Below are 24,759 nucleotides of genomic sequence, written 5' to 3'. Positions count from 1 at the left end.
CTCAGATGCCCATCAGCTGACTAGAGGATAAAGAAAATGTGACACATTTGTATCGTGGCATAGTATTCAGCCAAAAAAGCAATGAGAACTGACATATGCTGCAACATGGGTGGACCTTGAAAACATTTTACTCAGTGGAAGAAGACAGTCACAAAAACACCACTTTTCAGGGTAAAAATGAAGGGTGACTGGTGATGAGAGTTTCCTCTTGGGATGATGGATAGATTCTAAAAGTGATGGTGGTGATGGTTCTATGACTTGGTGAATGTACTAAAAATAGTGAGTTCTACACATTAATTTTAATTTTTTTTTAATTTGTTGCAGTGCTGGAGATTGAACCCAGTGCCTCACATGTGTACTCCCTAGGCAAGCACTGCACTGAACTATACCCCAGCCCAGAATTCTACAGCTTCAATGAATGAAATACATGCCGTGTGAATTACATCCTAATGAAGTTTTAGCTTAAAGGCACATGTACTTTTGTCATGCATTTTAGGTGGGAACTTTGGAAATAGGTTCCTTTGTGTTGGCAGAGTGGCTTAAGTGGTAGAACCCCTGCCTAGCCAGTGCAATGCCCTGAGTTCAAAACCCCAATACCACCAAAAAAAGAAAGTAAAAATATATTCCTTTATATAACACTCTATTGTTAATAAATCAGATGAATGAAGTTTGTACTTACATTGTCAAAATAACAATCATACCCATCAGGAGAGGCTTCTTTCAAAGCTTTTTCCAAAGACTCTACTGTCTTATAGTTAAAGGCAACATCAAATCCAATCTTTTTAAGATAGGCCACCTTTTCATCAGACCCTGCTGATCCAACAACTTTGCAGCCCTAAAAGGAAAGAAAAATGGGAACGGTTAATGAGCCAGAAGTATGGCTCTGTTTTCCTCGTTTATATGGTCACACTTCCTAAGAACAAACCTTATGTCAGTCAATGCTTCGTTCCATGACAAAATACATGAGAAAAAAACACCTTACGGGAAGAAAGACTTATTTTAGCTGCCGCTGTGTTTCTGGAGCTATGGTAATGCAGTGCACTGATGTGGAAAGACATAGAATGCTTCTTCCTCATGACAGCCAGGAACAGGGCAGGTTTCTGAGAAAAGGAGATCCCTTTCAAATCCCCCCTTCCCTCCTCTCCCACTGACTTACTTCCTCCAGCGAGGCCAACCTCCTAGTTAATACCATTCCTAACAATGTCAACATATTATTAATCCATAAATCAATTAGATCAGAACCCTCATGATCCAATCATGTCCCAAAAGCCTTACCTCTGAAGATTGCATTGTGGACCAAGCCTTCAAAACACCAGCCTTCAGAGGACATTTCACAGACCTCTGGGGTGAAAATGGTCTGTAAACAGCCTACAACCCACTTCAGCTTGCCTGACACCCCACAGGATCCCTTCTGTTTGGTACAGAGTTCTCTTCACCTGCTGCTGTATTCATTTGATGTCCTCGGTTCTTCATATGGGACTTCTCTTCCTTTCAAATGATGTGCATGCTATCTCTTGGTGTAGTGGTTCTTTAGACTATGATTTGGGCTCAGCCCATGCTGCAGACAGTTCTGTTGGAAACTGCCCCCTACTTTTTAATTTGGTCCAAGGTCTTTGCACAGATACTGACTTATCACAGAGGAATGGGGGATTATTCTGAAAAGCAGTCAGGATGGAATCTCTGAGGTAAGGGATTAGAGCCTTGGGAATCTAGCCACAGCAAAATTAGCTATCTGCCCAACAACAGAGTTCAACAACGGTGCTGCTGCCACATTAACCAGCACATCTTCAGATGTCTCATCCAACAAACCTTAATAGGAGTCTTAAATTTAAAGTTAGGTTGTTGAAACAAAATATAAGATATGGGAGTGGAACAGAGAGGTATAAATACTACATTAGAACTTCATAAACACATGTAACATTATTGTTTTTTAATAGAAAATATGTACACATACCCTAGCAGGATATAAACAAGACAGATTTTAAATAAAATGTAAACACCAGCAGAATCTAAATAAAACCTAGATTTTAACTAATTAGAGAAAAAGACAGAAAGTAATATAGAAATAGAGAAATAACTAAACAAAATTAAATGGTATATATATGACTAAACATTCCAGTTTGGGTTTTCCTTTGTTTTTATTTTTGGTGCTACTAGAACTTGGAAATAAAAGTCCTTCTAATTTTTTCTCTGTTTGTTTTTGGAGCTGGGAGTCAAACCCGGGGGGTCAAAAATGCAACTACTGAGCTCTAACCCTCAGCTCTCCCTCCTATTTTTAATAAAACATTTAAAATTTAACATAGGAAATACTTCTTAATTATGTAAGTCTCATATAAACTAAATGTAGCTAGATAATCTGGTTTGAAGAAAAAAAAAAGAGGGAGATCCAAGATAGGAGTTAGGTAGGAATGAGAATTCCAGAGCTCCGTGACTGCAGAAACCATCTCGAGACATAGGAGCTACCCTTGAGTAATTCTGATTGCTTCTAGACAAAATAATAACAGCCAACACATTAGGTGCACATAAAATTCAAGGACTGATCCTTAAAACAGCTTTTAATTGAACCTAACAGTCGGGAAAATCTGAGCACAGGAAAAATCTGAGCACAGTACAGCCAATAGGGAGTGTCTGCCCTGGGAACAAAGACTTAGGGGCCATTTCTCATTTCTTTCCCCTTTCTATAAGTAGAAGATAGAGAATCAATCAGAATTAAACTCTATGACATCCTGGACCCCTAACCCATGGAAAGCCTCCCTACGTCCCACCATACTGAACCCAGTCCCAGTTAGTGTCTGCCTTAAGAAAACTGACACACAATTTTCCCCGCCAGCCAGCTTCAAAGATGCCTGCATAAACCTTCAGATCCAACAGGTGAGCAACACACGCTACTCCCCTACCCACCCCCCGGGAACATAATCCAGCGCAATCTCTGGGCAGCTTGAACAACCCCCCTCTCCCCAACAAAACTGAAAAGCATAAACAGCGAACTGTAGTCTAACACCAACAGCAGGGTTGGGGTGGAACACTGAACCTGTCCCAGAGAACAGGGTTGGGGCAAGGAGCTGAACTCTCAGTGAATGAAGAAGGAAAAAGTAACAAAGGTTGAGAGCTGGAGTGGGGTGACAAGCCACCCTCACAAAGCAGGGCTATGGTGGATCCCTGAGCTAGTCTTGTGGGACCGAGGGCTGTACCCAAAACTGAATTGCCCCACCTTGCAGGGGGAGGAGCTCACCATCCAGAGTAGGACAGCTTTAGGGCAATGTAGCTGCTGCCTGGTGAAAGAAATAGATCTGACCACCTTGCATGAATGAGCAGTGAGTTATCTCAGGTCCCAGTTGCAAACTGCCCTGTGGACAGAAGGAACCAAATACTGCTCAAAGTCAGTCACCTGGTGAGACCACTTCAGAGCTCCCACTTCTAAGGGATGATGGCCCATAAGACCAAGAAAAGCAGGAAAAAAAAGAAAAAACACCCTCTAGCCGTCTCCACCCCAAGCTATCTGACAAGAGGTGATGCACAAATAATGTTTACACATGTAAGTAAATGTAAAAACAAAACAGTAAAATAAAATTTAAAGAAAAACTTTAAAGCGAATTTACCAATAAATACAAATGCAAAAACTCTTTAAGATTTTTATCAAATCAGGCCTGAGGATAAAGGACAGTGACAGAGCATATGCAAGACCCTGGGTTCATTCTGCAGCACCAAATAAAGAAAGATAGTCATCAAACAAGTTCCAAAGATATAAATATAAAATATACCATATGTAAATAAAATTTATTCTAGGAATAATATAACAGCTTTCTGTTGGAACAGAAAACTTACTGATTACAAAGTTAACAAGGGGAAATAGGATCTATAAAATTCAACCTCTACTCCTATTTATTCATTTACTTACTTACTTACTCAGATAAATAATTTCTACAACCTCTATGGCAGCCCCATATTTATATTACAAGCCCACAATAGTTTTGGAGAATAGCCTGAGGCTTTGGCTGTTGGGTGAAGTCCTGTCCTCAGTGATGTTCCACTACCTTGTCCTGAGGAATTAGGTCCTAAGTCATGCTCACATCCTTTGGTGAAGCTAGATCAGCCAAGTGAGAGCCCCTTGGCACATTCCCACTCTATAACAAACCCTGACCTAGTCTGAGCTGCCTGCTGCCCTCTATACCCGCTGTTAGATTGGATCTCTTAAGCACAGACCAGCTCAAATCAGAGGCAAAATTTCTGGTTACCTCCCAGGAGTTACAAGCCATGGGCCCACTGCTCTGTGCTGGCTGCCCTATTTCTTTCTGGTTCAGCAGTCATTGCAATGGCGCCATGACACTTAGCTTGGCTGATCTCAAGTCTCTCTGTTGTTGGGGGCAATCATGAAGATAGGAAGTGAAGCTATACCAAGAGACTGTTCAGTAAAAAATAGGAAAGTGCTTACAATCTCATTACTCCCAATGGAGGCCATTCCTCACTTGTTAACTCAGTATTATCAAAGAGCTATGTTCAGCTTATCCTAAAAAAGATGGGAACACTGTTTTCCCTATTCCCCCCACTTCTGTATCTCTAAATTCTAAAGAAGATCCACCAACTACACTGTAAACTCCCTGAGGCCAAGGAAGGCTCACCATGTTGACTGTTGCATTCCCAGTACACACTGTGAGTCCTGCATAAATTTCCTGGAGGAAGATACTTACCTTCAGCTTTGCTATCTGCCCAACAACAGAGCCCACTGCTCCTGCTGCCGCATTGACCAGAACTGTTTCTCCTCCCTTCACACCACAGACTTCAAGTAGGCCAAAGTAGGCAGTTAGGCTAAGGGAAGAAACATGGATTTGTAAGTAGTGTGTTCTCTCTCTCTGCCTGTTTCTGTCTCTCCCTCCCTCCCTCCCTGCCTCTGAGATAGGGTCTCATTATGTCATTAAGTAGCCCAGGCTTGTCTGGAACTTGCTATGTAGCTCATACTACATGAACTCTTGAACTCAATATCCTCCTGCCTCAGGCTCGAGTGCTGGGAATAAAGCTGATGTGAACTAGGAAGGGAGTGGAGACTTTACAGGAAAGGGGAGTATCCTGCTCATGTCCACATCAGGTCCCAGGGGTAAAAGTAGATAGATTCCCCTTAAACTTTGGGGATCCAAGAGGAATGGAGAGCTTGTGACCTGTCTCTACCTTAAGTCCTATGGAGGTGTGATCTTCATGGAGAAAGTCTCCCTGTCATCACCATGCCTTAGCCACAAAGTAGACACGATGCTATGATGTGTCTCGGTATGAGAGGTCACAGAGAGTATTTCCAAAGAGGTATGGAAGAGCTTCTGAATTTCCCATGTCACCACAAGTGGATGCTTAAGTTAGTTTGGAGGGAAAGAAGTACTGGGCCATCAAAAATGTAACCCAGACGGAATAGTACGGATTCAGGCCTAGTTCTCAGCGAATGAATGCTGACACCAGAGCTTTCTGGTCTAACCACGAAACAGAAGCAGAGAAGACATTTTCCAATTGTGTCATTACACCTATGAAAACAGCACTTCCCTCCCTACTCACCTTTTTGGGATTTCCAGCTTTCAATTAGAAATACCAACCTAAGTTACAAAAGGCCTCTCCTAAGTATCCTTCCTTTCAGAAATAAAATGGACATAATATGGAAAAGGAGAAAAAGAAATGTAGGGGAAATTAAATTTAGTCTTTGGACTAAAGGGACTTAAGAGAATCAACAACCTGGACAGCAAAACACAGTTTGGATCCTTAAAAAATTTGGTTTCATTTTGTTTTGAGAGAGCATCTCACCATGTTGCTCAGACTGGCCTTCAGCTTGTGGTCTTCCTGCCTTAGCCTTCCAAGAGGCTGGGAATACAGGTACGTGCCGCCACACCCAACTGTTCTTAAACAGTTCTTAAATATCACACCAAAGGGCCATGTATTAAAGACTTATTTCCCAGGGTGGCACCCTTGGGAGGTGGTCTAGCCTTTAAGAGGTTGAGCCTCGTAGGAGATATTTAGATCATTGGGAATCACCTTGCAGAGGATTGTGGGACTCCAGTCTCTCACTTTCTCACAGAGGTGAGCAGTTTGACTCTGTCATGTACCACTGCATTTATCATATTGTCCTGCCATGCTGTACTGCCTCATCCTGGTCCAAGAGCTCAAGGGCAATCAACTGGAACCGCTAAAGTACTTTCCCTTTTAATCATCTGTTATCTAAGTCATTTGGTGACCATATCTTGTATTGTGTAGAAGCTTTTTAGCTTTGTGTATTCCCATTTGTCAATCCTTTCTTAATTCTGAGCCATTTGAGTTCTATTTAGGACAAGATTGCCTATGCCTGTAATTCCCAGCCTATCCTCTGCTCTTTCCTGCACTAGCTTCAAAGTTTCAGGTCTTATGAAGATCCAAATCCACTTTGAGTTGATACTTATGAAGAATGAAAGACATGGATCTACTTTCAGTTTTCTGAATGCAGATATCCAATTTTCCCAGCAACATTTGTTGGGGAGGTTGCCTTTTCTCCATTGTATGTTTTGGGTACCTTTGTCAACAATCGGGTGGACATGGCTGTGTGGATTCACATCTAGGCCTTCTATTCTGTTCTGTTGGTCTTCATGTCTGTTTTTGTGTCAGTACCATGATGTCTTATTGCTATGGCTCTGTAATATAATTTGAAGTCATGTATGGTGATAGCTCCAGCGTTGCTCTTTTTGCTCAGTATTGCCTTGGCTATTTGTGGTCTTTTGTGATTCCAAATGAACTTCAGGGTTGACTGTTCAGTCTCTACGATGACATCATTGTAACTTTGATGGGGATTGCATTGAACATGCAGATTGTTTTTGGTAAAATTGCCATTTTCATAATATTGTTTCTGACAATCCATGATAATTGGAAATCTCGCTGTCTTTTGTAGTCTTCTTTGATTTCTTTCTTCAGTGGTTTATAGTTTTCATTGTAGAGGTCATTCACTTCCCTTATTAAGTTTATTCCTAAGTGGTTTTTTTTTTGTGGCTAATCTAAATGGAATTGTTTTCCTATAGTCCTTCTCAGTCTGTTCATTGTTGTTTATAGAAAGACTACTGATTTTCATAAGTTGATTTTGTAGTGCTACTTTTCTGAAATGTGTAGGAATTTTTTGGTGGAGTTTTCCGGGTCTTTTTGGTATAAGATTGTGTCATCTGAAAATAGGGATAGTTTGACTTCTTTGTTTCCTATTTGAATTCTTTTTATTTCTTCTTCTTCTCTTATTGCTCAGCTAGGAATTCTGAGACTATGTTGAATAAGAGTGAAGAGAGTGGACACCCTTGTGTCATTTTGATTTTAGAGGATATGGTTTCAGTTTTTCCCCATTTAGTATGATGTTGACTATTGGTGTATTGTTTATAACCTTTATTATGTTGAGATACATTCCTTCTATCCCTAGTTTCCTCAGAATATTTATCCAGAAAGGATGCTGAATTTTGTTGAAGGCTTTTCCTGCATCCTTTGAGATGATCATATGGATTTTGTCTTTGCTTCTGTTAATATTCTGTATTACATTTAAAGATTCTTGCATGTTGAACTATCCCTACATCCCTGGGATGAAACTGACTTCATTATGATGTATGATGTTTTTGATATTTTGTTGAATTCCATTTGCCAGTATTTTATTAGCAATCTTTGCATCTAAGTCCATTAAAAAGATTGGCCTATAATTCTGGGGTTTTTTTTGTTGTGTCCTTGTCTGGTTTTGGAATGAGTATAATACTGGCTTCATAGAATGATTTTCACAGTGTTAGTTGCCTTACTAATTAATGGAAAAGAATGAGGAGTGTTGGTATTAGTTCTTCTTTAAAGGTCTGGCAGAATTTAGCAGCAGATCTATCAGGTCCTGTACTTTTCTTTTTTGGGAGACTCTTTATTGCAGCTTCAGTTTCATTACTTGTTATAGATCGATTTACGTGATTTATAATCTCTTGGTTCAATTTTGGTTGGTCAAATGTGTCTAGAAATTTGTATGTTTTGATTAACGCTTCCCCAGCCCTCCAGCCCCTCAGCCCTTGGTAACTGTCATTACACTCCCTGCTTCTATGAGTTCAAGGTTTTCAGATTCTACATGTTATGGTTTAGATATAAGGGATCCTGCCCCCAAAGGATTGAAGTTGAGGGAGTGGTTCCCAATATAGCAGAGTTCTGAGGGGTGAATTTTGAGGGGTGATCAGATCATGAGGGCTCTGATCTAATCAATGGATGAATCCCTTGATGAATTCATAATATGATGGCAGTATTGGATGGAACCATTTAAAGGAAGTAAGTCATTGGGGTGTGTCCTGAAAGAAAACACGCTATCCCAACTCCCTTCCAGTCTTCCCTTTTCCTGGATGTGACGAGGCAAGCACTTCTTCTCCATCACATCTTTTCCACCATGATGTTCTGCCTCACCTCAGGACCAAAGCAATGGAGTCAGCCAATTATGGACTGAACCCTCTGCAACTGTGAGCCAAATAAACCTTTTATCTTTTTATATTGTCAGAGTAACATGAAACTAACACAACATAGAAGTGAGATTGTATATTTGCCTTTCTGTGCCTGACTTACTTCACTTAAGGTCTTTCAGGTTCATATATACTATAAATATCAGGATTTCCTTCATTTGTAAGGCAATATATATTCCACTGATGGACTCTTGGGTTGGTCTCCTTCCCTTCTTAGTACTATCATCTTCTCTAATCAGTCCCAAGGCCTATAATGCCCCAAGTCCCTTTTTGTTGACCAAATTCCAGATGGAACTATTTTGGGAAATCTCAGAGTCAAGCATTCCAATGAATAAAATATACCCATGAAACTCACCCTGGCATACCTACTGTCCCCAGAGCCAAAGACAGTGGTAACGTTTTGGGCCATTCTGCAGACAGTTTTTCCAATTTTTTCCCATCAGAAATGGAGTGTGTTGTCCAGCCAGAAAAAGTCAGTACAACAGTTCCTGTTGGGAAGGCTGAGTTTTTACTTTCCACGACTCTGAAAGATAAAGCACATTAAGACTTGTGACACCTCTTCCCTATCATCAGAGTTAGGATGCTCAGGATATAAGGTTCACACAGGGGAACCAAAGTGGATATTCTCCACCTTAACTCTTAGCCGTATGTTTGAGGTCATCATAGAAGTCTCTCAAATGGTCCAATATCCATTCCTGTCCACACCTGCTTCTCTTCTTTTTAAGCAAAAGCCCTCCACTCTCTGGCTCAAGGCACTCAGGACACCACCCTTTTCTCTCCTCCATGGGCTAGGCTTTATTGCTTAGCCTTGCTTTCTCCTGAATTTTTTAACATTTTCGTCTCTATTATCCTTTCCTCCACAAATAAGCACACTCTAACAAATCTATAAAAGTTACTGAAATTCCAATTAAATCTAAATAGGATTTCAACAAATGGTGTAATAAGTAACTAGTCAGTTAGACATAAACATCTCACTCCTATTCCAACATAAAAATTAATGATGGAATTTTGTTTGTTTGCTATGGTTTCTTATTTTTTGGAAAAGGGTCTCACTATATAACTCAGACTGGCCTTGAACTCATGATCCTCATCCCAGGATTCCAAGTACTGCATTACAGGCATGCACCATTACCACATAAAAAATTTAAACTATGATTGGACACTGGAGAAAGATAAACAAGGACCTAAATATCCACAACACTAATATCCCTGAATATAAGAAGCCTTTACCAATTAATAAAACAGGTAAAAGTCTAAAGGAAAAAGGCAAAGGACATGAAGATAATTCACAGAAGGAAGTTGATAATGAACTTAAAAAAGGAGGCTAACATCACTGGTAGTGAAATAAAAGAAAATTATACTGGATATTGAGAGCCAGCCACTTCATCTCTGATCTCCAACTCTGCTGGTAAATGAGGAGTCCAAGGACAGGGAAGCAGGTTCTGCAATACTATGGGGGTGAGCAGACACTCATAATAGCTTTTTGAAGGGAAATTTATCATCACCTTTTCAAATTAAGTACGTATCTCCTTTGAAGAGCAGGGGAAGGAGGTGAATTCAAGTATAATATATTTGATACATTGTAAGAACTTTCGTAAATGCCACAATGTGCCCCCACCCAGAAAAGAAATTAGAAAAATATATAAAAGAAAAGAAAGAAAAATATATAAAGCAGATATTAACAGAACTGGAGAGCAATACCATAAAAAAATACATGTACCTCCTTTGTTAGAGAATTCATACTTCTGGGTATTTAATATAAAGCATTCTTATCCAAGTAGGCAAAGAATACACAGCCATACATATGTAGATATGTGCATGCTCCCTGAACAATAATTATTTGTAGTGGAAAAATTAGAAATAGTTATTAGTACTAGATTAGTTAAATGGAAGAACATATTAGAATAATGTATAGATTTTAATAAAGGTAGATATATATGTGTATATATTATGTCAACAAGTGATATGTATGACATACAGAGAAAAGGCAATTTGCTGATGGGCATATAATCCCACTCAAAAATATATACAAGTATGGATACTGAACAAGTTTTGAAATACTACATTAACAATTGATTTTAAGGTTCAGATGAAGAGGAACTTTCCATTTCAAGAAGAAAATTTTTTCTTTACTTGAATTTTTACAATAACTAGGACTTGAATAAACACCACTTTAAGTAAATAAAAGTAAGCATTGCGGAGTAAGGCTGAAATGAAGAGTGACACATCTGTAATTAACCTTGTTTGGATGAAGGAGGACTGGGATACAAACAAGGCACACCCATGAGAGGGAATTTCCAGAAGGAATGAACTTTGAGGGGAAGGGAATCCCCCCAGAATGTGGTAGCCTTCCCACTGGCTGGGGGCACAGATGGAGTAAAGGGGGAGAAGGAGAAAGCCCACTAGTGTAGGCGTTGTGTCTCCGCTTCCTGTCTGCCATGAGGAGAGAAGCCTCTGCCACAAGCTCCTGACTCCATGATGTTCTGCCCACCATGGCCCCAAATCAATAAAACCAAGGACTGTGGCCTGAAACCTCCGAAACCATGAGCCCAAATAAATAATTCCTCCCTTTAAGAAGTTTCTCTCAGGTATTTGACTAATACAGAAAATTGATACAAAGAGTGGGATTGTTGCTGTGACTAATCCTGACCATGAGGTTCAACTAAGTCTTTGAAACTGGTTTGCAGGAGGAATTTGGGGAAGTTTAGAGAATGCTAGAGAAAGTCTAGAATGCTGTGAGCAGGGTTTATTGGGTGATTCTGGTGGGAGCTCAGAAGACCAGAATGCTCCTGAGGTTTCAGATGGGAATAAGGACTCTACTGGGAACTGGGCTAGAGGCCATTGGTGCAACATTCTGGTAAATAATCCGTTTACATCTGCTCCATTTTGAGAGTTTGTATGAGACTGAAATAAAGGTGATGGGCTAGTTCATCTGGCAGAAGAAATTTCAAGGCAGCTGAGCACTCAGGTTGTGGCATGGTTATTGTCGGCTGCTTTTAGCCACATTTATAGTGAGAACTGAGAGCAAACAGTACAGGGGAAAGATTTTAAAAACATGTGGTATGGCCGGAAAAGGAGCCCCTTTAATAATGAAGATAAGGAGGGTGTGGCTGTTGAAGAAACTGGGTCATTAAAAAGAAGCCAAATGGCATCAGGACTATAGAGGCCATCTCAGGAATGTGGCCCTACCCATTGCAGAACCAAGGGTTTAAAGACTTAACTCATTGGAGAGACTTTGCTTTGAGAGGAGAACTCCAGTGCACCCTGCTCGTGCAGAGACATCTACGGAATTATTTTCCAATTCAACCACGTAGGCACTGAGACTTTACTCTCCATGGTCCAAGAGGGCCTGGCTACTGCTCAAGGTGACAGCAAACCTCGGCTTTGCCCACATGATGTATTTTTGCCGGTGTGCAGAATGTAAGTGTTACAGGGTCATGGAAGCTTCCACCCATATTTCAAAGGATGATCTGAGAGGTGAGGCAATATGTGGCAGGGTCAGGACCCTGCAGGCAGCCCTGAAGTGATGTGTGAAGCTGTGAGGGTGAAGTCAAAGTTGCAGTGGAGAACCCAGGAAGTTAGAGATGCCAGGAACATCTGTCAAGGAAAGCTGCACGCAACAAATGGAGCCAGGCCAAGAGAGAGGACATATGGGCTGAAAAAATCAAGGCTATAGTCGGAGTTGCCCAAGGTCATTGGGGCCCAGATCATATTACTATGTGCCCCAGATGCCAGACAATAGGATTTAATGTTTTCCCTGTGGGGTTTCAGTCTTGCCATGGTCTAATCCTTCCTTGTTATTCTTCTATAGCTCATGTTTGGAATGGGAATATTTACTCAGTATTGTGGAAGAATGTGACTTAAGTTTTTTACTTCACAGGAGCTAACGGCTAAGAGTTTGCCTTTAGTCTCAGAGCAGACTTTGAAATTGGGCTTTGGACCAGTGTTCCAACTGTTAAGGCAATGGGGGCATGGTTCAAATGGTAAAGACTCTCCCTAGCAAGAGTGAGGCACTGGGTTCAAACCCCAGTACTGACAAAAAAAAAGAGGACTCTTGGAGATGGACTGAATGGACTGAAATACAATTGGCATTATAAGATGAACATGAGCCTTCTGGAGATGGATGTGAAATGTTATGGTTTAGAGGGATATGTTTCAGTGTCAAGTTGACAAAGGATGGGCTTGTGGGAGTTAATTTTGATTGTCAACTTGACTGGATTGAGAATCACCTGAGAGATTAGAAGAGCACTGTGAGTGCCTATGTGAGGGCAGTTCCAGAGAGGATTGATAAGGGAGAAAGATCTGCACTGATTGTGGGTGGCACCATTCTGTAGGCTGGGGGCCCAGATGGAATAAAAAGGGAAAAAGAAAAAGGCTGTTAATGCAGGCATTCTCTCTGCATCCTGTCTGCCACCTCATCCTGCCACCATGATGTTCTGCCTCACCATGGGCCTAGAATCAATAGAGACTGAAACCTCTGAAACCATGAGCCACAATAAATACTTCCTCCTTTAAGTTGTATATCTTAGGTATTTGGTCAGAGCAATCAATGTTGGAGTAATACAACATCCTTTCCTCATTTTCAATTAGTCGGGAAGGTGGCAGGAGTTCCCATATTATTTCCAGGATCACACAGTGAGTAAACCACACAGGCTGAAGGAATTACAGGTTCAATGAACAGAGACAGGGCCGAGCAGGAAATGAAGAAGGGACAGATTTTCCAAGAACTGGTATAAACCTAAGTTCTTACCTGGCCACTTGCTCACCCATCATTGTGTCTCCCTCCTTCAATCTTTTGGCCGCTATTCTGGGAAAAGAAGAAATCCATTATTAGTACTTAAGAGCATCTTGGACAAACTGGCTTGAGATTTAAACTAAATTGAAAACTATGGGCATAGCAGTATGTGGAGAAATGGAACCCAGATACATGAGGGCAGCACAGCCAGTTAAAAAGCTGGCAGAGTTCTGTTTTGTGACCATAAAGATGTGTTGGGCAGTACTTTTCTATGAAGAAACTTGGTACTACAGTCAAATGAAGGTGTGTTTCTATTCATGACTTTAAAAATGTAACACAGGATCTATTGGGTTCTTGTTCCCCAAAACACTAGCCACAAGAAAAGGGACAGTAATCAACATTTTGTTATGTGCAGTGTCTTGTTTGTTTTTTGAAACAGGGTCTTACTGTATAGCCTAGACGGCCCTTAAACTTGTCATCTTCCAGCCTCAGCTTTTGAGTGCAGGGATTACAGGTGTGAACCACAATGAGAAGCTGCTAATTTACACCTTTAAGCAGTGCTTTCAACTTAACATTTGAATCTTCAGTGATCAGCTATGAAAAAAAATATTTAAAAGGATGATGGCTATATTAGTTATGGAGGGCAGAAAGTCACTAAGGCATTAGTGGTCCTTCAAAGGCTTTTATCCACTCTCCCCCGGAGTCATTTACTGAGTTTGTATAAGTTTGAGTGAACTGCAGATTACCTAAGTGAATACAGGTCAACCGAGGGCAAGAATAGCCCATTTTGGTCAAATAATCTGACCTATGCTCAAGTTATTTGTCAGCAATAAAGTGGAGAGTTACCATTTACATTTGTTTTTCTTTTCTGTTTTTTGTTTCCCTCTGGAAGCAACTCTGGAAGGCAAATTGTATTTGTAAAATAAAGAGACCAGGAAAATCCCTCACCAGTTTGTCATACATTGTCCTGCAAAGGATGAGCAGGCAGAAATCCCATCACTGATCGGGTACTAAGATAAGTGGGAAATGATAGATTTTGATTCAGTTGGCTCTTACTTTAAAAATACTTCTAAATATGGTCAGACACAAAAATATAAGAATTTTAGGAGGGAGGTAATACCTCATGTAAGGATCCACAGTGAGGAACAAAGCTTCCAGCAGCACCTCTAAAAAACAAAGCATGTCATAGCAAATTAGAAGTGCAAAGCCTGAGGCCTGTGGCTTTTGGACATTCTCAATAAACACAGGTTATCCATTTGCTTCAGGGTTTCCCTGTCATTTGTGCTGACTTGTGGCTTTGCTTGCTGTTTTCTTTCTTGCTTTTGCAGTGCTGGGTATCAAGCCCAGGGCCTTGTGCATGCTAGGCAAGCACTCACCACTGAGCTACATTCCCAGCCCCTCATCTGTGTGTTCTATTGAAGACACAAGGGCTCTCACATTTGGCCTAGCCAAATTCTTGGTGATGGTGATGATGATAAGAAAAGGAAAAATGGAAGTGACATGGCATTACATGAGTATTTCCCTGTCAACTACTGTTTCCATTCCATAGAAGTTTAGGTGGAGTAACGTGCTCAGGGCCACATCTGCAACCACTGTCACCATGCTCACCTAGGATTACATTAGCAACTCCAGTTAGGGCCAAAGAATGTGTTCTTTGCTGAAGTAATCCTCATGTACACTCTTGCTGGAATATTGAATCCAAGTCCCGGTCAGCACCACTTAAATGACATTGGTACCTATGCCATGCTACTGGATTGCATCTCCTTCTCTCAAAAGCTCATCTACCAATAAATATCCCTCATAGACACCTCTTGTAGTCCGAACTCTACACAGGGCTGCTGGGCTGGATGACTAGGGCAGAGAGAACACCTTTCCCATTATCTGGGCAATGCACAAAAGCATGAATTTCTATCATCAAAGAAAGGAAGGGGTCCTCCAAGATGACATGAAGACTTCATCTAGAGGACCTCAAAAACCTCAGTGGCAGATTGTACAATACCTCCCACCCATGTGTGCTGGCTTCTTGGGTACTCCTCCCAGCAAGAAATGTGTTTGCAGAGGTTGAGGGGTTGAGGATGTAACTCAGTGGTAGAGCACTGGCCTAGCATGCAGAGCACTGAATCCAATATTCAGCAACAACACACACATAGAAAGAAAGCAAGAAAGGAAAAAAGGAAGGAAGGAAGGGAGAGAGGGAGAAAGGAAGGGAAGGAGGAAGGAAGGAAGGAAGGAAAGAAAGAAAATAGATGAGAAAAAGAAATGTATTTCCCACCCATTGAATCTGGTTGTGGCTCTGTGACTTGCATGACCAATGGGACATTAGCAAAAACCAAACACAAGGAGAGGTTTGGAAGTGCTTGCACATTGAAGCTTCCCAGCTCAGGCCACTCTAGATCTGTGAGACCTCTATGAGAATAGAGCTCAAATGAACTTGGCCTGAGGACCTAATAGATAACTGAGGCCTGCTCTTCAGCAGAAAGCCTACTATCACCCAGATGAGGCCTACAGAAGAATCACTCAACTTAACCCAAGCCAAACTGCAAACCTCAGAATTGCAAACTACTAAGCAATTGTTGTGTGATGTCACTAAGTTTGAGATGGTTTCTGATGCAAAAAAGGCTCACTGAGACAGTGTTTTGATCTGAAATTTTGGGGGTCTGACTTACCTCCATTTTTTAAGGGTGGGAGCTCAGTAGTCTTGAGCTCAAAGTTACTACTGGTAGGGGGGCCTTCAAAGTGCTTCTTCAGGGTCCAGCTCTTAGCATGCACCATCTTGAAGCTTCTAGAACACAGTAAACATATGCTCAGTGCTGCACAGTGGCTGGTCTTAACAGTTCCTTAGTCATTGTGTGGACCAGAGAGCACAACCATACCATTCGTCATGTGATCATTTAACATCAACCAAAATTCTTTTTCTTTCTTACTAGCACATATTAATTATACAGAGTAATGAGTTTCATTGTGACTTCACACATGCATATAACACATTTTGATCTTGTCCAACCTCCCACAATCCTCTCCTCCCCTTCTCCATCCCCTTCCTTTTCTGTAATAGTACCCCTTCAATTTCATGCTTTCTCTCTCTCAGATTCACATTTAAGAGAAAACATGTGATACTTTCTTTGTTGGTTTGCCTTACTTCACTTAACATAATCTCTAGTTCCCTCTATTTTTCTGCAAATGACATATTTCTTTCTTCTGTACGGCTGAATAATTCTCCACTGTGTATGTTACCACATGTTTTTTATCTGTTCATCCATGATGGGCACCTGGGCTGATCCCGTAACTTGGCGATTGTGACTACTGTCACAATAAGCTTGGTTTGCACACATGTCTATTTTATGCTGGTAAAGCAGATCATATGTTAGTTCTAGTTTTAGCTTTATGAAGGAACCTGCATACTGATTCCAATAGAGGCTGCAGTAATTTACATTCCTACCAACTGGGTGTAAAGGTTCCCTCTCCCCCACATCCTTGCCAGTCTTAAGTTCCTTTTGTATTCTTATGATAGCCATTCTGCCTGGGGTGAGATGGAATCTCAGTGTACCACTGATTTGCATTTCCCTGATGGTTAAAGAGGTTGAACTTATTTCATGTAATTATTGCCCATTTGTACTTGTATTGAGAAGTATCTGTTCAGTTCATTACCCGTTTATTGATTGGTGTTAAATTTTTGAGCTCTTTACATATTCTGGGTATTAATCCCCTGTTGGGAATAGCTGTCAGATATTTTCTCCAACTTTGTAGGCTGTGTCTTCACTTTGGTAATCGTTTCCTGTGCCAAAGCTTTCTAATTTGATGCAATCTCATTTGTCAATTCTTACTACTATTGGAAGCTTTTGTCCAGGCTTATATCTTGAAGTGTTTTCCTGTAGTACTTTCTATATTACAGGAGTGTTTTTTGGCGGGACTGGGGTTTGAACTCAGGGCTTCCTGCTTGCTAAGCAGGCACTCTACCCATTGAACAACATGTCCAGTTAATTTTGCTCTGGCTATTTTGGAGATGGGGTCTTATGAACCTCTTGTGGGGCTGCCCTCCAACCATGATACCCCACTCTCAGCCTCCCAAATAGCTAGGATTACACCATCAGTGCCTCTCTAAGTTTCAGGTTTTACATTAACTCAGCCACACAGCTTTAGTAATCACTGCTTCTGGGGCTGTGCCAAGCACTTTATGATTGCATTTCATCCCCATGACTTCCCCATGAGACTTTGTCATCACTGTAGGTACACACATGGGGAAACTGAGGCATAAAGAAACCTCCAAGGTAAGGAAAAATGTAAACCAACACAGAACATCTTCCCAGGCAGGGTTGGGCTAGAGTTTCTCTAGGGCACTGAACAGCAAATACTCTGTTTCTCACCTATCATGAAGTGAATCCTCAGAAAAGGGACAAACACACAGGACCACACACACAGTCCACACTCCTATTTCAGATGGAAGGAGCGTTTCAACCTAAGCCGGCCTCGGGACACCGAGAGCCCTTGGGTGACACTGCTGTTCCCTCATTTTCAGGAGGAATGTCCTGGTTTTGGCCCCAATGAGGAAATGAAGGACCTGACTTTAAACTTGTCTCCATACAGAGTCCAGAGAAAGTAATTAAGTGCATGGAAGCAATGCTAGGAATCTCACTGTATAGCTATCTTTATCTCAAACTAGCAAAAGCGATGTGTCTTTCTTATTATCTCCTATGTTTTCTCTTCAACAAAATCAGCAAACAATAGGGTGGATCAGTTTCTTGAGGGCGGGGAAGTGGGGGAAGAGGTGGCCCAAACAATGTATACACATGTAAGTAAATGTAAAAACAATGAAAGAAAAACAGTGCCAGATGGTGATTAAGGCTGTCATGTTTGCTGGGGTCAGGGCTTTGAGGACTGAGCTACCCCACATCACATGAAAGCCACGTCTGCCTCTCCAGTTAGTACCATGCACAAGCCCTGGAGATGACCCTGGACAGGACATGGGAGACACTCCAGGCTGGGGGGGACAGTGGACAGGACAGAGAGGACTCTCCTGGCAGGAGGGAACAATGGACAGGACAAAGGGGTTACTCCAAGCTAGAGCGGAGTAATGGGGGCAGAAAAATCCAAACCTAGCTCATTCTTCTTAAAAAAATATTATTCTTGCCAGGTGCCTCAGGAGGCTGAGATAAGGAAGATCAGGGTTGGAAGCCTCTCTAGGCAAATAATTTGGGACACCCTAGCTTGAAAGAAAGCATCACAGAGTGATTAAACCTAGCCAAGTAACACACCCATTACTTAACCACCACATCTATGGTGAGACATTTGAAACTCACCTCTTTATTGTGAAATGTATATTATTTTATAAATAAAATATTATGAATAAAATAAAACGACATTTTAGAGATAAATCGAGTGCTAGCTTAGTACAGACACATGGTCAATATTCAGTAAGTTCCATAAACTCTACATCGGGTAATGACATTGTTATTGTTGTGTTCGCTGCTGCGCAATAGTCCTATGTGACACTTTGTGACCTTTACCAACAACTCCCCTCCCCGCCTCAGGAACCATCATTCTCCTCCCCTTCTGGGTCTCCTTTTTGTTACTGCCTTGTTGATTCAAGAGTCCACACACTTTTGCGTCTCTCCCCAACATGGCCCCCGCTGGTGACTCAGGCCTCGCCCCAAGCCCGCAGCTCCCTGGCAGAGGGGACCAGACTGTCCTGCCCGCCCAGGAAGGGCCAGCGCAATGGCGCGAGTCTCCACCCCGCAGACAGAGCGCGCGCCCGAGTTCCCGCAGACCCGTCCCCTCCGCACCCGCCACAGTTTTGCACCCGGAGTTCGCAGTCGGCGCGTCCCAGCGGCTGCACTCGCAGGGCGAGAGGGCCTCGCCTGTCCCTGCAGAGCCCAGCTCAGGCTCCACGCTCCACAAGGCCTTGCAGAGACCTGAGGCTGGGAACACCCCGTTCCCAGCCAGTACCCAGCACCAGAGGAGGGCCAAGTGCGATCGATCGCTCTTCCACAGGGGCGTCCCCGCTGGGCGGGAGCAGGAGAGGGAGGAAAAGAAAGTTGTTTTCACTCACAGAGTCCGCACGTGCCACTTCCAGAGAAACCTTGTGGACTGAGCTGCACAGGTCCCAGGAACAGGATTTCTAGCTGGTTGGGAGAGGGTGGGGCTTCCGCAGGGCGGAGCTACTTCTGGAAGTTTGGAACAAGTGCTCCTGTGTGTGTGTGTGTGTGTGTGTGTGTGTGTGTGTGTGTGTGTGTGTGTGTTGAAGAATAAAATTAAGTGTCTTTTTACAGAATAAAAGGAGTTAAGCATCAAGATTAGATGTGCTTAGATTAGTACAGGCATTCGGTCAATGTTCAGTAAACTAGATCCCAGTAAGCCTTTGACATTTCCGCTGGCCCAAATAAATCCTCAGCAACTCACACTGTAATCAATTACATACCACCAAATCCGAGCCCAGCCTTTGTCAGCCATGTAGTAGAAAGTGAAACAACGCACGGAATTTCAAACTGCCCCCAATCTCCTTTTACCCCTCCTTGAGATAACTACCGTTACTATTTTCCCTTTTGTCTTTCACGCCCTTCTTCCTGATCCTTCAGAAATGTACAGAGAAGACTTCCCCCTCATTTTTACACAAATAAGATTATTCTAAAGATGGTATTTACCCACTCCCTCCCAGTTAACAACATGGACCTCTCTCCAAATAAACAGATAACAACTCATTAGTTTGTATTTCCATATTTTGGGCATAAGAGAATTTACTCCTCAATGTTGTGTTTGTCCATATCTACAGTTCTGAGATAAGCCCATGTCAGGAGTGATGACATTGTTTTATCTTTTGTCAATCCAATGAGAGCAAATTACCTCTGTGCCAGGGTACCTAGCCCTATTGTGTGCCTTGGATGTAGGATTCCTATTTTCTCCTTGACAGGTTTGCAATTAACAAGTCACAAAGAGAAAGATCAGAAAACCCAAGAGAGACTTCTCAGGTTTCCTTGTGAGGAAGCATTAAGTACTGATCAGATGTTAGCTGGACAGTTTTGTCAGTTTCACAGCAAAAGTTGTTTGCTGACTTCAAAAGATTTTTAATGAAGGAATTGAAAGAAAGCTGGGTGTCCCTGAGAGTGTATTTTTCAGTTTACTAGGACTGCCATAACAAAATACCAAAGGCTGGGTGGTCTACACCACAGAAATTTAGTTTCTCAAAGTAATGGAGGCTAAAAGTTCAAGATCAAGGTATAGGTTTGGTTTCTCCTGAGGATGTGCTCCTTGGCTTGCCGATGGCCACCTTCTGCCTATGTCCTCACCTGGCCTTTCCTCTGTCTTGCACATCCCTGGCATCTAACTTGTAATGAGGACACTGGTCACACTGGAGTAGAATCCCACCTGAAACCCTCTGGTTTCTTTAATCATTCCTGTGAGGGCCTATTTCAAATACAGTCACATGGTTTGGGGTCACTCATCTGACATCATTAACTTTAATTGGCTCTTCAAAGACCTCTCTCCAAACATGGGTACATCCTGAGGTAGTAGAATGGGATTTTAACACATGGTTTGTGTGTGTGTGTGGGGAACACAACCCAACTCAGCCTATAACAGAGTGTGTGGATGATATTAGGTGGATGCACACAAGGGTACCATGTAGCACTCAAAAGCAGCACTGGTCATAGGTAAAGCACTGTGGACGAATCCTGAGAGCAAGGCCGTAGTAGAAAAGCGAGAAACAGAATGACGTGCATACTCAATACCATTTCTATAAATAAAAATATTGCCCACTCTGCAAATTGTATAAGAACATGTGAAAAACACATGTTGAACACATACTAATCATACAACATTAATCCCCCTATAGGAATGAGAATGTTTAAGGTGTATAATGAGAGAGAATTATAATGAACCACAAACTCTGATGAGCATGAAGAACCTACCACAATCAAACACAAACAATGAAGAAATCACAACACCCTTCTCATCTTCTTAGCAGGGTACACAAAAGTAAGATTCTGTAATGGATACGTGAATCCAGCCTTCCACTTTCTCTGACATTTGGCCCAAGTGGTGAGATCCAACTAAAACTTGTCCTTTCCCAATTGGGGCACAGATTTTATAGCTTCCTTTATTCTCTACCAGAGTACTGCAATGTAACAAACACATGTGATTAAGGTAGAGAGCCAGCTATAAGGGCTTTAGAAAACATCTCATGCTTGTGTATCCAAGAGGTAGACCATGCCAGTTTCCTATTAATATCCAAGTTCTCTTTTTGTCTGTACCACACAAATAACCAATTTTCTTTCTGTGTGACAGATTGTGCTGTTAAAGAACTCCACTTTCCAGCCTTCTTTTTGGCTTGGTCATGATATGACTCTAGCCAATAACACATAAACAGGAAGTGGAACAGGGTGGTACACTCCTATAGTCACAGCACTTGTCAAGCAGAGGCAAGAGGATAGTGAGTTTGACACTAGCCTAGGCACCACAGCTTTTCAGAAAACAATTGTTTTCCTAAGTAAAATAAAAAGCAACTGATTCAGTAGACATCCATGTTTTTACCTTTGCCCTTCCCTGCCTGGAATAAGGAGGTGCTGCTGGTGGTGGAACAAACTTTCTGCACCTATAGAAAAGAAAGCCACTCAGTTGAGAAGTTGAAAGACATCTGGGTTATTGAGCAGTCAGCCAGCACTAGACTTCCTGTGTTGGACTTTGCTCCATGGCAGCAGGGACAGTCGCACAGCAGCTTTGGCTTCCAGAACCATCGAGTGATGGTTCAACTGGGAACGGACCAGGCTGAGCCTGTGCACAGGGTTCCCCTTGAAATCTCACCATGTCCATCTTTCTTCCAGTCCTCTTTGAGGGGAGGACTGTCATGGCCATTGGTCAAGAATTCCCCTGGCCATGTAGGGTGGGGTGAGAGCTCCCAAAGCTAGCCTGGCACCTTTGGCTTGGATTTTAGAGCACTGTCTGCAGAACTGCAGTGACCAATAAGCTACCAAACAGGGTTATGGTAAAGATAAGTGTGACATGGGGCGTAAAGTACTGGCTAACAGCGCAGCCCTCAGACATCTGCATTTTCCTCCCCTCTTCCATTCCTTGCTTTTTTTTCATTCAGAAAATATACTTACTGAGCACCTATTGTGAGCAAAACACATTTCAGATATATCAGGTAATCAAATATGAGAAAAAAACATCTGTTGTTTTGGATATTATAAGAGCTAATAAAAATGCAGGTGTGAACAGACTTTGTAAATTAAGAATTAGAGAAGTAAGGTACCAAGAGCCCAGATGTCTCAAACATTAACTCACTTGACATAAGACAGAAAGTATGGAGAAGATCTGGCCAGACTGAGCTAAGGATGCAGCTCCTTGTACAGCACTTGCCTAGCATGTGCAAGGCCCTGGGTTTGGTCCCCAGCTCCACAAGGAAAAAAAAAAAAAAAAACAAGCTCTGGCCACCCCAAGTCAAACAAGTTCTTTGAGCAATCATTGACTCAGTATCTCTTAATGAATGCAGTTAGCCAAGTCATGGTGAGTAGGCTAAATCACATCTGATTACATAATCACATTCAGAGGTGGAATTTGGACCAAAGGATCAAGAAAAAAGGTTTCATTTGCTTTTCTCTGAGAGTAAAATAAAATCATTTAATTCAGTGTTCTGATCTTAGGTTTCAAGGAGCTCTGGTCTAGCAACATGAAGGAACAATTCACTTATAATAAAATTTCATAAGTAATAAAAGAATTTTTAAACTTCAAAAAATTCAGATGATACAGATGTGTAAACCATAAAAAGCAAAAGTCATTGTAATCTGTTTGGTAGGAATTAACTTGACATTCATCTTGTTTTTTTTTTTAATTTTTAATTTTTATTGTTTTATTATTCATATGTGCATTCAATGCTTGGGTCATTTCACCCCCCTGCCCCCACCACCTCCCTTACCACCCCGATACCCAGAAGAAACTATTTTGTCCTTATCTCTAATTTTGTTGAAGAGAGAGTTTACGCAATAATAGGAAGGACCAAGGGTTTTTGCTAGTTGAGATAAGGATAGCTATACAGGGAGTTGACTCACAATAATTTCCTGTACATGTGTGTTACCTTCTAGGTTAATTCGTTTTTTTTTTTATTCATATGTGCATACAAGGCTTGGGTCATTTCTCCCCCCTCCCCCCACCCCCTCCCCTCCCTCTCCGCCCCACCCCCTCAATACCCAGCAGAAACTATTTTGCCCTTATTTCTAATTTTGTTGTAGAGAGACTATAAGCAATAATAGGAAGGAACAAGGGTTTTTGCTGGTTGAGATAAGGATAGCTATACAGGGCATTGACTCACATTGATTTCCTGTGCATGTGTGTTACCTTCTAGGTTAATTCTTTTTGATCTAACCTTTTCTCTAGTTCCTGGTCCCCTTCTCCTATGAGCCTCCATTGCATTTAAGGTATCTGCTTTAGTTTCTCTGCGTTAAGGGCAACAAATGCTAGCTAATTTTTTAGGTGTCTTACCTATCCTCATCCCTCCCTTGTGTGCTCTCGCTTTTATGATGTGCTCAAAGTCCAATCCCATTGTTGTGTTTGCCCTTGATCTAATGTCCACATATGAGGGAGAACATAACGATTTTTGGTCTTTTGGGCCAGGCTAACCTCACTCAGAATGATGTTCTCCAATTCCATCCATTTACTAGCGAATGATAACATTTCGTTCTTCTTCATGGCTGCATAAAATTCCATTGTGTATAGATACCACATTTTCTTGATCTCTTCGTCAGTAGTGGGGCATCTTGGCTATTTCCATAACTTGGCTATTGTGAATAGTGCCGTAATAGACATGGGTGTGCAGGGGCCTTTGGAGTAACCTGTGTCACAGTCCTTTGGGTATATCCCCAAGAGTGGTATTGCTGGATCATATGGTAGATAAACGTTTAGCTTTTTAAGTAACCTCCAAATTTTTTCCAGAGTGGTTTACATTCCCACAAACAGTGTAAGAGGGTTCCTTTTCCCCGCATCCTCACCAACACCTGTTGTTGGTGGTGTTGCTGATGATGGCTATTCTAACAGGGGTGAGGTGGAATCTTAGTGTGGTTTTAATTTGCATTTCCTTTATTGCTAGAGATGGTGAACATTTTTTCATGTGTTTTTTTGACATTTGAATTTCTTCTTCTGAGAAAGTTCTGTTTAGTTCACATGCCCATTTCTTTATTGGTTTTAGTTTTAGGAGAATTTAGTTTTTTAAGTTCCCTATATATTCTGGTTATCAGTCCTATGTCTGATGTGTAGCTGACAAATATTTTCTCCTACTCTGTGGGTGTTCTCTTCAGTTTAGAGACCATTTCTTTTGATGAACAGTTCTTTAGTTTTATGAGGTCCCATTTATCTATGCTATCTCTTAGTTGCTGTGCTGCTGGGGTTTCATTGAGAAAGTTCTTACCTATACCTACTAACTCCAGAGTATTTCCTACTCTTTCTTGTATCAACTTAAGAGTTTGGGGTCTGATATTAAGATCCTTGATCCATTTTGAGTTAATCTTGGTATAGGGTGATATACATGGATCTAGTTTCAGTTTTTTGCAGACTTCTAACCAGTTTTCCCAGCAGTTTTTGTTGAAGAAGCTG

At 41.6% G+C, this 24,759-nt stretch overlaps 1 protein-coding gene across 1 annotated transcript in view; it reads right to left on the bottom strand.

Annotated features, from left to right (window-relative positions):
- The window catches only part of LOC109692881 (prostaglandin reductase 1), a 33,553-nt gene extending 14,167 nt beyond the window's left edge, over nt 1-19,386 (bottom strand). The window contains exons 1-7 of the mRNA XM_020173818.2: nt 19,232-19,386; nt 15,852-15,967; nt 14,306-14,351; nt 13,201-13,257; nt 8,806-8,973; nt 4,689-4,806; nt 680-835 (exon numbers count right to left, since the gene is read on the bottom strand). Of these exons, the coding sequence (XP_020029407.2) occupies nt 680-835; nt 4,689-4,806; nt 8,806-8,973; nt 13,201-13,257; nt 14,306-14,351; nt 15,852-15,957 (651 nt within the window). The 5' untranslated portion in view covers nt 15,958-15,967; nt 19,232-19,386. The remainder of the gene's footprint in view (nt 1-679; nt 836-4,688; nt 4,807-8,805; nt 8,974-13,200; nt 13,258-14,305; nt 14,352-15,851; nt 15,968-19,231) is intronic.
- Between the last annotated feature and the right edge of the window lie 5,373 nt (nt 19,387-24,759).

This window comes from Castor canadensis, chromosome 13 (assembly GCF_047511655.1).
Source record: "Castor canadensis chromosome 13, mCasCan1.hap1v2, whole genome shotgun sequence".
NCBI lineage: Eukaryota > Metazoa > Chordata > Mammalia > Rodentia > Castoridae > Castor > Castor canadensis.
Note: the sequence above shows the minus strand (reverse complement) of the source record. Positions and strands in the feature narration are given on the sequence as shown.